This window comes from Paroedura picta, chromosome 17 (genome assembly GCF_049243985.1).
Source record: "Paroedura picta isolate Pp20150507F chromosome 17, Ppicta_v3.0, whole genome shotgun sequence".
NCBI lineage: Eukaryota > Metazoa > Chordata > Lepidosauria > Squamata > Gekkonidae > Paroedura > Paroedura picta.
This window is the reverse complement of record NC_135385.1, coordinates 8,247,560-8,256,911: the sequence shown is the minus strand read 5'-3', so window position 1 is coordinate 8,256,911 and position 9,352 is coordinate 8,247,560. Positions and strand designations below refer to the sequence as shown.

Below are 9,352 nucleotides of genomic sequence, written 5' to 3'. Positions count from 1 at the left end.
GACACAGCTTCTTTGAAAAATCATAGCAATTAATATAGCATTTATATAGCGCTTTCAGTGTTCAAAGTGCTTCACGTCACCAACGACAGGCCTGTGAGGTAGGCCAGTATAGGGTTGCCAGCTCTGGGTTAGGAAATGCCAGGTGACTTTGGGGGTGGAGCCAGGAGTGGGCGGGATTTGTGGTGGGGAGGAACCTTGGTGGACTATAATGCTGTAGACTCCACCCTCCAAAGCCGCCATCTTCTCCAGGGGAACGGATCTCTCTCACCTGGAGATGAGTTGTAATTCTAGGGGATCCCCAGGTCCCCCCTGGAGGCTGGCATCTCTAGGCCTGTCCTATAGGATGAGGAAGGCGTTCTTCATCCCCCACCCCCATGAATTCGTGGCAAAGAGGCGGCTTCAAATTGGGTTCTTACTTGGCTCCCCCCCCCTTCCATTTTTGATCCTCACAGCAACCTTGTGAGGGAGGCTTGACCGCGAGACGGCGAGCAGCCCAAAGCGATCAACTGGAATCCGGCTTTTCGGGTTCCTCGCCGCTGCGCCAGGCCTTTTCAAACCAGCACACCAGTCTCCTGAGCCAGTGAAGAAAATCTATCAGACGGCTTGTCAGCGCTCCCAAGATGCACCAAGACTCTCAGGTAGGCGTCCCAACCTTTTGGGGGTTGGTGGGCATACCTCTGGAATGTTGAACACGACCTCAAAATGGCTGCCGCAGGAGGCGGAGCCAAACAGAGCCCCCCTCTCCTGGCGGGAAGGAGGCGGGGAGGATGAACCAAGCTGTCCAGCGGAAAGCCCTGTCCCTGTGCCTGCTTTGGCAGGAACCTAGTAACGTTTCCCTGTGGCCGTATCGGTGCAGACAGGTTCTCTCCCAAGCTTCTTCCGTATTCGCTGAACACTGTGCTCTGGGGCTCCCTCAAATGTGCCGGTTGCACAGTTACGCGGCCCCTGGCCCGTCTTCACCTTCCCCCACGCAGGCGACATTTCCCACAAGGCCGAGAGACGGTCTGGAGCCGCGCATGCAAATGCAACACACGGCACGATTCAGGACCATCGGCTTCTCCCTCTCCGCTCCAGTCTCCCTGCGAGGCGGGTGGGGCGTGGGGCTTGGCCGTGGGGAAGCACAGGATGGAGGTCTAACCCGGCGGGAAGCCAGATCGGACGTGGCCGGCAGGAGAGGTAAAGATTAACTCAGGAGTTCAGCCAGGCGGTGCAGTCAACGAAGCCGGGGACGGTGAAAGTTCACTCTCTGTACGGTTTGGGTTCCTTCGCCGCTTTGCGGACAGGAGCAAGAGGCCTCGTTTGGCAGTCCGAAACCGGCACCCTCTGTAGAAAGGACGGAGGTGGGCTTTGGAAACCGCGACACACCTTTGCCTCCTGTGAAAGCAAGGTGCCCCCTTTCTGGGGAGGACCAAGGCGGGATCTGCAGGCGCCGAAAGAGGCTGAGCCAGTCTTTCAAAAACACAAGTTTTTGGTGAATTGGTGGTGGGCAACTTACGGGGCACCTGTAGAGTCTTCGCAGCAAGAGAGGAGACGGGTATCTTGGCATTGCCTGCCTCAGCACAGCAACCCGGACGACCTTGGCGGTCTCCCCTCCGAGGACAAACCAGGGCCGACCCTGCTGAACTCCCAAATCCTGACAAAGGTAGACTAGTCTGGACCATCCTAGTCAGGGCCGCCATAATTCGGAAGCAACTTGTTATTGGCTAACACACACACACACACAGAGTATCCAGTGAGCCATCTGGGGACGTGGAAGGGGAAGGCCGACTCCCCAGCCTGTCCCACGAAGTGCTCGGGGCTGAACCCTCTGATCCCGGGGAAAAGGAAGAGCACAATGGGTAGGTCTCTCGGCAGACTGGTCTCTCTGCAGATCTTCCCACGGCCCCCGAGATAAGCGTGTTTGATCAAGCCAGGCGGTTATTTGCCAGGAGAATATCTCTGGTATGTGAATGGTGGGGACAAACCCTTTCTGGCGACCTGCAGCTGGCACATGTGCTCCAAAGGGCACCAGGATGCGAGGGCAGGAGTGGAGCATAAAGTGGGGCAAAGTCTGACCACCCTCACGTGCTTGATTCCCCGTGCTGCGATCCGCAAATGAGTAACGCCTCCTTTACGGCAAAGGAATACAGCGGCCCTTCCACGGAAACAGAATCATGGGCATTTAATGTCATATATTTCCCGCCTGTCTCCCTGAAGGGGACCCAGATCGGCTTTCTTCCATCGCCACTTTATCCTCCCAGCGACCTTGCGAGGGAGGCTAGGTTTCCGGTACACAAGTAGGGATTCGAACCTGGGTTCCCCATCCTCTGTACCACACCGGCTGTCATTGTAGGCATGATCTTTATTTTCATCATCAAATTTCTTCCCCGCCACTCCCGGAGGCCAGCTTGTGGTGGGTTACAGACGTCCGATAAAACCCCATTAAAACCCCCATTAAAAGGACACAAAACCCAAGACATAAAATCACATTAACAGCAAACAATAAACCTTTCTTATTTAAAGGAGGAAAGACTAGCAGGGTTAGAGGTGAGAGTGAGTCCAAAACACAGCAGGGTGTATCCTAAAAACAGTTCTGGATGAAATTTGACCGTGGGAGGCAGCCAATGGGTTGAGGAAATAAAGCTGAAGAGATGTATAAATTCCCCCGAGGGGCAAACAGCCACGGTGGAAAATGATAAGGAAAACCTTCTTTTCCCCAGAGCGCCAAGCGGATCACGGCTCTGTTTTCCTGTGTCACGGAAAAAGGAAAACGTTTGCAGATCTAATGGTGCCTCTCCCACATCACGGCCCTACAGCTAGGAGCCATGACTCAAACTGGGCCGACAAAGGTCATAAGCGCCCCTGCGCATGCACATGTCACACGTGAAACCCTAAATCCTGAATAAAGCTTGTTTGGCCTCAAAGGTGCCTCTGGGCTCAGTCTTTGCCCTGCTGCTTCAGACCCATGAATGGCCACCCGCCCATCAAGTCTATCCAACTAAACGTTTTCATGCTCAGCATAGAATTGCTCCCAAGCTATGAACTCCTGTGAGTGCAGGCGGTTTACGTCACTAGATGGCGCCAACCTTATTTCGCGAACGTTCAAGAAGGGGGAGGCTCTGTTTGCATGGTACAGAAGCACCAAAACCAAGTTCGGGGCCAGGGATACCAGGGCATCTTTAAGGCCAACCAAGGTTTATTCACCGTATAGGTTTTCGCGGGTGTGCACACTTCCAAGGCTAGAGTGGAAGCAAATTTCCTCAACCGTTACACATAGGCAGTAAATTGACATACGGCATGATGAAGACGCTTAACAGGTTCCAGGGCCAAGCAGAAATGACAAGCTGAGGTTTTGCTTGTTTCTGCGTTTGTTTAGAGATTTCTAAAGCGCCCCTCTCCAAAATTGGCCTCGGAGCATTGCACAACGGTAAAAAAAATACAAAAACGAACACAGAAATCTGAGTGAAATTCCAAAATTCGGCTCGAACCAGTTTCCTTAACGCCTACTATCCTGCTTCGTTCTAGATGTCACATCCCAACAGACCAAGTTCAGAAACACCTGGCTCGAAGAGGGGGTACCCACACGACAGGACATTCCAGGTAACCATTCATTTGGGTTAAATATTTGGGGGGGGGCACACACAGAGAAGGAAATATCAATATGTCAAAGAAATATGCAGCTGGAATTCCCCCCGGGTTTTGTTGAAATAAGGCCGGGCGGAATATAGATGCTTTTAATCCTTAATATTTATAACAGTTTTTTAAGAATGGGTTGTTTTAATCTCCTGTAACAGCGGAAAATAAGAATACTTTTATTTATTTATTTCGATTTCTATACCGCCCCTTTCTTTGCAGCTCTGGGCTGCATCATAGATACGATGGTTGATTTATTGATTGATTTATTGATTGATTGAAAGATGTGAAACTGCCCGTTCTCAAGGTAATGGGACCAAGAAGATCCAGGTTGAAACTGCCAAAGGATGGAGCCAGGGGAGGGCAGGGGCTTCAATGGGCTGCAAGGCTACAGGGTCCCCCCTCCCAAGCAGCCCTTTTCTCCAGGGGAATTGATCTCTGTAGTCTGGGGATGAGCCATAATTCCTTACCTGGAGGCTGGCATCCCCCGTCTTCAGGCAAACCATGGGCAGGGAGGGGAATTTTGCCCCTTCCTCTGTCTTTCCATCCAGGAGGCTCAACTTGTGTTCCCAAACTGAGGGGAAAGGCCACAGCCAGGTGAGTAAATCCACCCTCAATGTCCCAGGCCTCATTTCCAATGACAAACAAGGCAGAGTGCTCCAAATATTTATTAACCACTGTTAGAGTAATCTCCATTTCAAACAAACAGGACGCAGCAGTTGCCATTCAGGTCTGTCAGCCAAGAGCTCTGCGAGAACTGCCCTGCGAGGACAGCTCTAAGAGAATTGCGACTGGCCCAAGTTCGCCCAGCCGGCTGCATGTGGAGGAGCGGGGAATCAAATCCAGAGGCTCCCGGATATCTTTGCCTCCCCACCTTAAAAAACAAACAATAAATCGCGTGGCTCAAAAACAGAGGGAAGATCATGGGTGAAAAGGCCAATCACCTCAATACTTGTCCAGCAAGCTCCAGTAAGGAGGTTTTGGAGGTACAGGCATCCCAAATTCAACAATCCCTTCCTCAGATTCGAAGTTCTAGACTCCGGGAAGGTCATACAGGCCTGTTCTCGTTTAGACCTGTCCAAAACCACCTTGGATCTGAACAGGCCTGGTCAAGAAGGCCTCCAAAACGAATTTCTTTTTCGTTTACATCATCCCCTCGGGGTCCCAAAGCAGCCCCCCCCCCTCCAGCCTTTATTTTATCCTCTGAACGTCCCTTGACATGGCATCAACTGTATTGACTCCTTGATTCTATTGAGGAAATGAACACCAATTTATGGGGCCGGAATGGCGGAGAATGTCTCACTTTTGACCCTCCTCTCAACACCCGGAGTGGGCGATAAGCACCTTGCCTTTTAATTTTTAAAATAGATAAGTCTGTGCAAAGCCTCCCTCCAATAAAACCTACACCAGTCGAGGAATGCCCAAGTACTCCAGACATTTTGCTAAGTTAACGCTGCAAAAATCTGTTTATTGGAACGCAGGTCAAAGCGATGGATCCTTCCAAGCCACTGAATCCGTTTCTCTGGGCTGACTTTATTTGACCGGGAGAATTTGTATGTTTCCACTCCAGCAGTTTACAAGCCAAAAACCTTCCTAAGGTCATGTTTGTTACCATCAATATCAAACCATAACAAGCCATTAAAAATAAGCCAGGAGCATCCAAACTATCCACAAATCGGATTCTTCGGGGCTTTTGGCCCCGCCTCCCGCGGCAGCCATTTTGTTGCTACCAACCTGGGCCTGAATTCGAAAGGTGCCTGCAGCATCGGAAGTCTTGGGGACCGCTGGTTTGGTATTTTGGCAGAGAGAAGTTTGCAGAATCGTGGACACACGATGTTCTAGATTCCAGGTCAACAACGAAGCATCTATAAATACGTGATCAATTTCCACAAGGGCTATTTCACTCCAGAGGACTGGCAAATGGGCAGTGGGAAAGAGGTGCTGCATTTTAGGGCCGACCCAGATAGCTCAGGCTAGCCATCTCTCCTTAGATGTCCGAAATTAAACAGGATCAGCCCTGGCTGGCATTTGGGCAGGAAATTCCCAAGGAAGACGGCTGCTTGGGGGGATTGCGGCTGTTAACACAAAAACGGCATGATTGATCATTTATAACGTATACAGTAAAATTGCAATATTGATTATGTATAATAACAATGGCAAAAATTGATTGTTTATAATGAAGACTGCCTGTTAGGTTGCAGTTTTACGAGAAGAATCGCACGATATTTACAATTTCAAAAAGAGCAATCTGCAGGAAAAAGTTCAAACCTGGTAACATTTATAATAAAAAACTCACAATCCGCGGCACGACTGGGGGTTGCCGTTTCACAACACGGATGGCAATATTTATGATTTGCAATCGTTGTTGTTGTTAGTTGCAAAGCCGCGTCCGACCCACCGCGACCCCATGGACAACGGTCCTCCAGGCCTGGGATCACAGGGACGGCAAAAAACTAGATAATTTATCCTGAAAATGGGGTAAAAAAAGGATCATTTCTCCAAAAACCGGCCATGGGAATTGCGCCAATTTCTGATACCAATTGCAAAACTGACAGTGGGGCTTGCAGCTTAACAAGACGAATTGCAAGGGTGATAATTTTTAATAAAAATGGCAACACTGTTGATAATGCAGGACAAAACCCACCGAGGATGGCAGGGAGGGAGGGTGGCTGCAGCCTCTGTGTCCAGTAAGAGCTGCCAAACTGGCAACAAAGTGCAAATCAAGGCACAACATCAGAAGGGCAACGGGAAGTGTCAATCAAACGCGCCCCCTCCCTCCCTCCCTGTCTCCCGTCTCCCGGGGGCGCGCCCGCGCGTCGAGAGCGCGCCCCGCTCCCCTCCCTCCCTCCCTCCCTCCCTCTCCCCGCCCCCCTCCCGGATTGGGCCGCCGATTCTTTTGTTCCAACCCGGCCAATCCGGGCCCGCCATTGGCTCGGCGGCCGTGTCAATTACCCAGGCGCGATCCCTGTGCGGCTCGCGCGGCTCCCTCCCCCCAAGCGCGTGAGGATTTTCGCCTCTTCCTCCTGCAAGGCAATTTGGGGGGCCGCCGCGAAGGGGGGGCCAGAAGCAGCAGCAGCAGCAGCAGCCCCCGGCCCGGGGAATTTTGCATGCAAGCCTCTGCCTTGCCTTTGCACCATTGCAAGGATTCTTGGTTTTTTTGGGGGGGAGGGGGGGAGGAGAAGCCGAGCGGAATCAAGGCGTTTCCTTTTGCATTTCCTCCACCCACCCGCCCACCTCCTCGGCTCTTTCCTTTTGCTCCCCCTCCGGAGGACGGCTGCGCGTTGCGGGATCGCGCCCTCGGGGAGAAGGAAAGGCTTGCGTTGATTGCGCCGGCGGGGCTTGCGGGGAGGGAGGGGGAGGGAGGGAGGGGGCTGGGACCCCCCCTCCCTTACTGCTCTCCAGAGCTCCCCCCACCCCGGTTTCCATGCTTTGGAGGATCATGGCCAGGGGGCTTCTCCTGCGCAGGGCCGGGCCTGTCCGGCTCAGGATCGGGCGCAGCGGCTGGGCCGGCCCGCACGGCATTGTGCCTTGAGCCCGCGGTGGGCGTGTTGGTGTCTCCCCCTCCCTCTCCTTTTTTTTTTTTTGTCGGTCTCGGCTTCCCCTCTTGACAGTTCGGAGCTTTCCAACGGGTGCCATCATTTTCTGGATTATTTTTTCCCTCCCCCCTCCGCTCCTTAATCCGGATCCGAATGCGGACTGACTTCGAATTCGAGACTCGCCTCCGGGTGTAAAAGGATTTGGTGCAGAGACCTCGCTTCTCTCGCACCCGCTTTGCAGGCCGGACCCAAACTCTTCCTCCGTCGCCTCTCTCTTTAAATGCGCCCTGGGAGCGGGCCGGCGTCACTCCGCTTTGCCTCTTAACAGCATTCCGGGGGGGAATCCGGATTTGGGGGAGGAAATCGACTCGGATTGGGGGGTTTTTTTCCGCCCCCCGAGAGGCACCAACGCCATGTCTGCGAAGGAGAACCCGTGCAGGAAATTCCAGGCCAACATCTTCAACAAAAGCAAGTGCCAGAACTGCTTTAAGCCCAGAGAATCTCATTTGCTCAACGACGAAGATTTGAATCAGGTGAGTTTGGACGGGCTTGGTGGGGTTTTTCCTCCCTCTCCTTGCTTTGGCGGCCGGAGTATTGCAATTTATTCCTTTATAATATTTTCTTGCAACCAATACTGGAGGGGGAGGGGTCGCGCAGGGCTGGGTGCAAAGGGGTTTCTTAACAACAACCCCCCCCCAAATAACAACAACAACCTTTGACCTTAATACATTGGGCCAAGAGGGTGGCCAGCACCTTAAATGAAAGCTGGAACTGGGTTTGGGGGGGGGGGAGGCAGGAGACCTAAACTACAACCCCCCCTCCGTAAAGGCCTGGTTTTAGAAATACAGATTTTGAGCTTTTCCCTCTCCCTCCCCTCTGGTTCTCCTTGAGGGCTAGAACCTTGAAACCCAAATGTCCCAGATACCATATGCTGGGGGGGAAGGCCGGCCTTTGGCAGAGGCTTAATTTACGTGTGTGATTATATTCATCATATTATTATTTTACATTATTTTAATTCAAGCTTATCATTACCCACCCCCTCCCTTTCCTCTGTTTGGGGTCAGCCCCGGGGGGCGGGGGGTGGTCTTTCTGCTTGTTTGCTTGTTTTCCCCTCTGTGTTTGGCAGGATCCTCCCCTAGGTATGCGTGTCATTAGCAAAGGCCACCGTTCCTTTTTGTGTCTCCGGTTGTTGATAAACACAATTTGGGTGTGTGCATGCCTGAGTGTGTGTGTGTCGTGAGAGCCTGGATCCTGCTTGGGCTGTCTGCTTCTTTAACGCCCCCCCCCCTCCCTCCTGCCCTCCTAACACCCACAGTTACAATCCTATTATGGGAATGAGTTTGGTCATATTGCACAGCTGGGCGGAGAGTCGCGTCGGGAGGGAATGCCATCATCTGGGGAAATGTACGAGGACTCTTCCCACCCTGTTAGTATTGAGTCTTATTTTCACATGCATCCCCTGCTTTTTGCACCCAGATCCCTGCCACTGTGTGACTCCTAATGGGGCAGCCCGTGATTGAAGAAAGCCAAGTTATTTAGTGGATTCCCACCCCCTAAAAATATATATATATTGTCTTCCTTCCCAAGATCTGTCATTTCCCCCCCTCCTGCTGACCTCTTTCAGTTCGGGTTGGGGATGGGTGCTTTCCTGGTTACAGGACTGGTGGATTCTGAACGCAGTGGCAAATGGGGCTACCACTTTCGACTGGTGGTCTGGGGGTGTTTCGCAGGCACCCTCCTCTTTGCATGTCGTTTTCCGTTCCATGCACCTAGAAATCTAGGAAGTCAGGGTTGTAGGTTTCCAGCTTGGCCTTGCCTCTGGAGGACTGGTTTTCTGTGAACGGGGATTTAGAACAAAAATCTGTTGTGGCCTCCAGTCTGACACGGTACAGTCCTGGCAGAGGCTGGGGGAACAGATGGAGCTTTGACCTGCTTTGGGGTTGAACTTGACAGAAGAGTCCCTTAGAGTACTAGCTCCTTGGCGCAAAATGCATTTTAAACAACAATAACAAACTCTTTTCCTTGACTTGTGTACCAGTTTGAGGGTAAGACCTGGGCGACCCAGGTTCAAGTCCTGGCTTTGCCGCAGAAGACTGCAGGGTGACTTCAGGCCAATTGGCTGTTCTCAGCCAGACCCACTTTGCAGGGTTGTTGTGAGGATAAAAATAGAGAGAATGCTACAAGCCATGGTGGCTGAGGGGAAC

The 9,352-nt window shown here is 52.2% G+C and overlaps 1 protein-coding gene across 6 annotated transcripts in view; it reads left to right on the top strand.

The window, feature by feature from the left end:
- The first annotated feature begins 6,565 nt into the window (after positions 1–6,565).
- The window catches only part of MPRIP (myosin phosphatase Rho interacting protein), a 77,102-nt gene continuing 74,315 nt past the window's right edge, over positions 6,566–9,352 (top strand). For 2 of the 6 annotated variants that reach the window (XM_077316686.1, XM_077316688.1), the window contains exon 1: positions 6,566–7,681. In XM_077316686.1, the coding sequence (XP_077172801.1) occupies positions 7,562–7,681 (120 nt within the window). In that variant the 5' untranslated portion in view covers positions 6,566–7,561. The remainder of the gene's footprint in view (positions 7,682–9,352) is intronic. The other 4 variants (XM_077316689.1, XM_077316687.1, XM_077316690.1 and 1 more) reach the window with 2 other exon arrangements.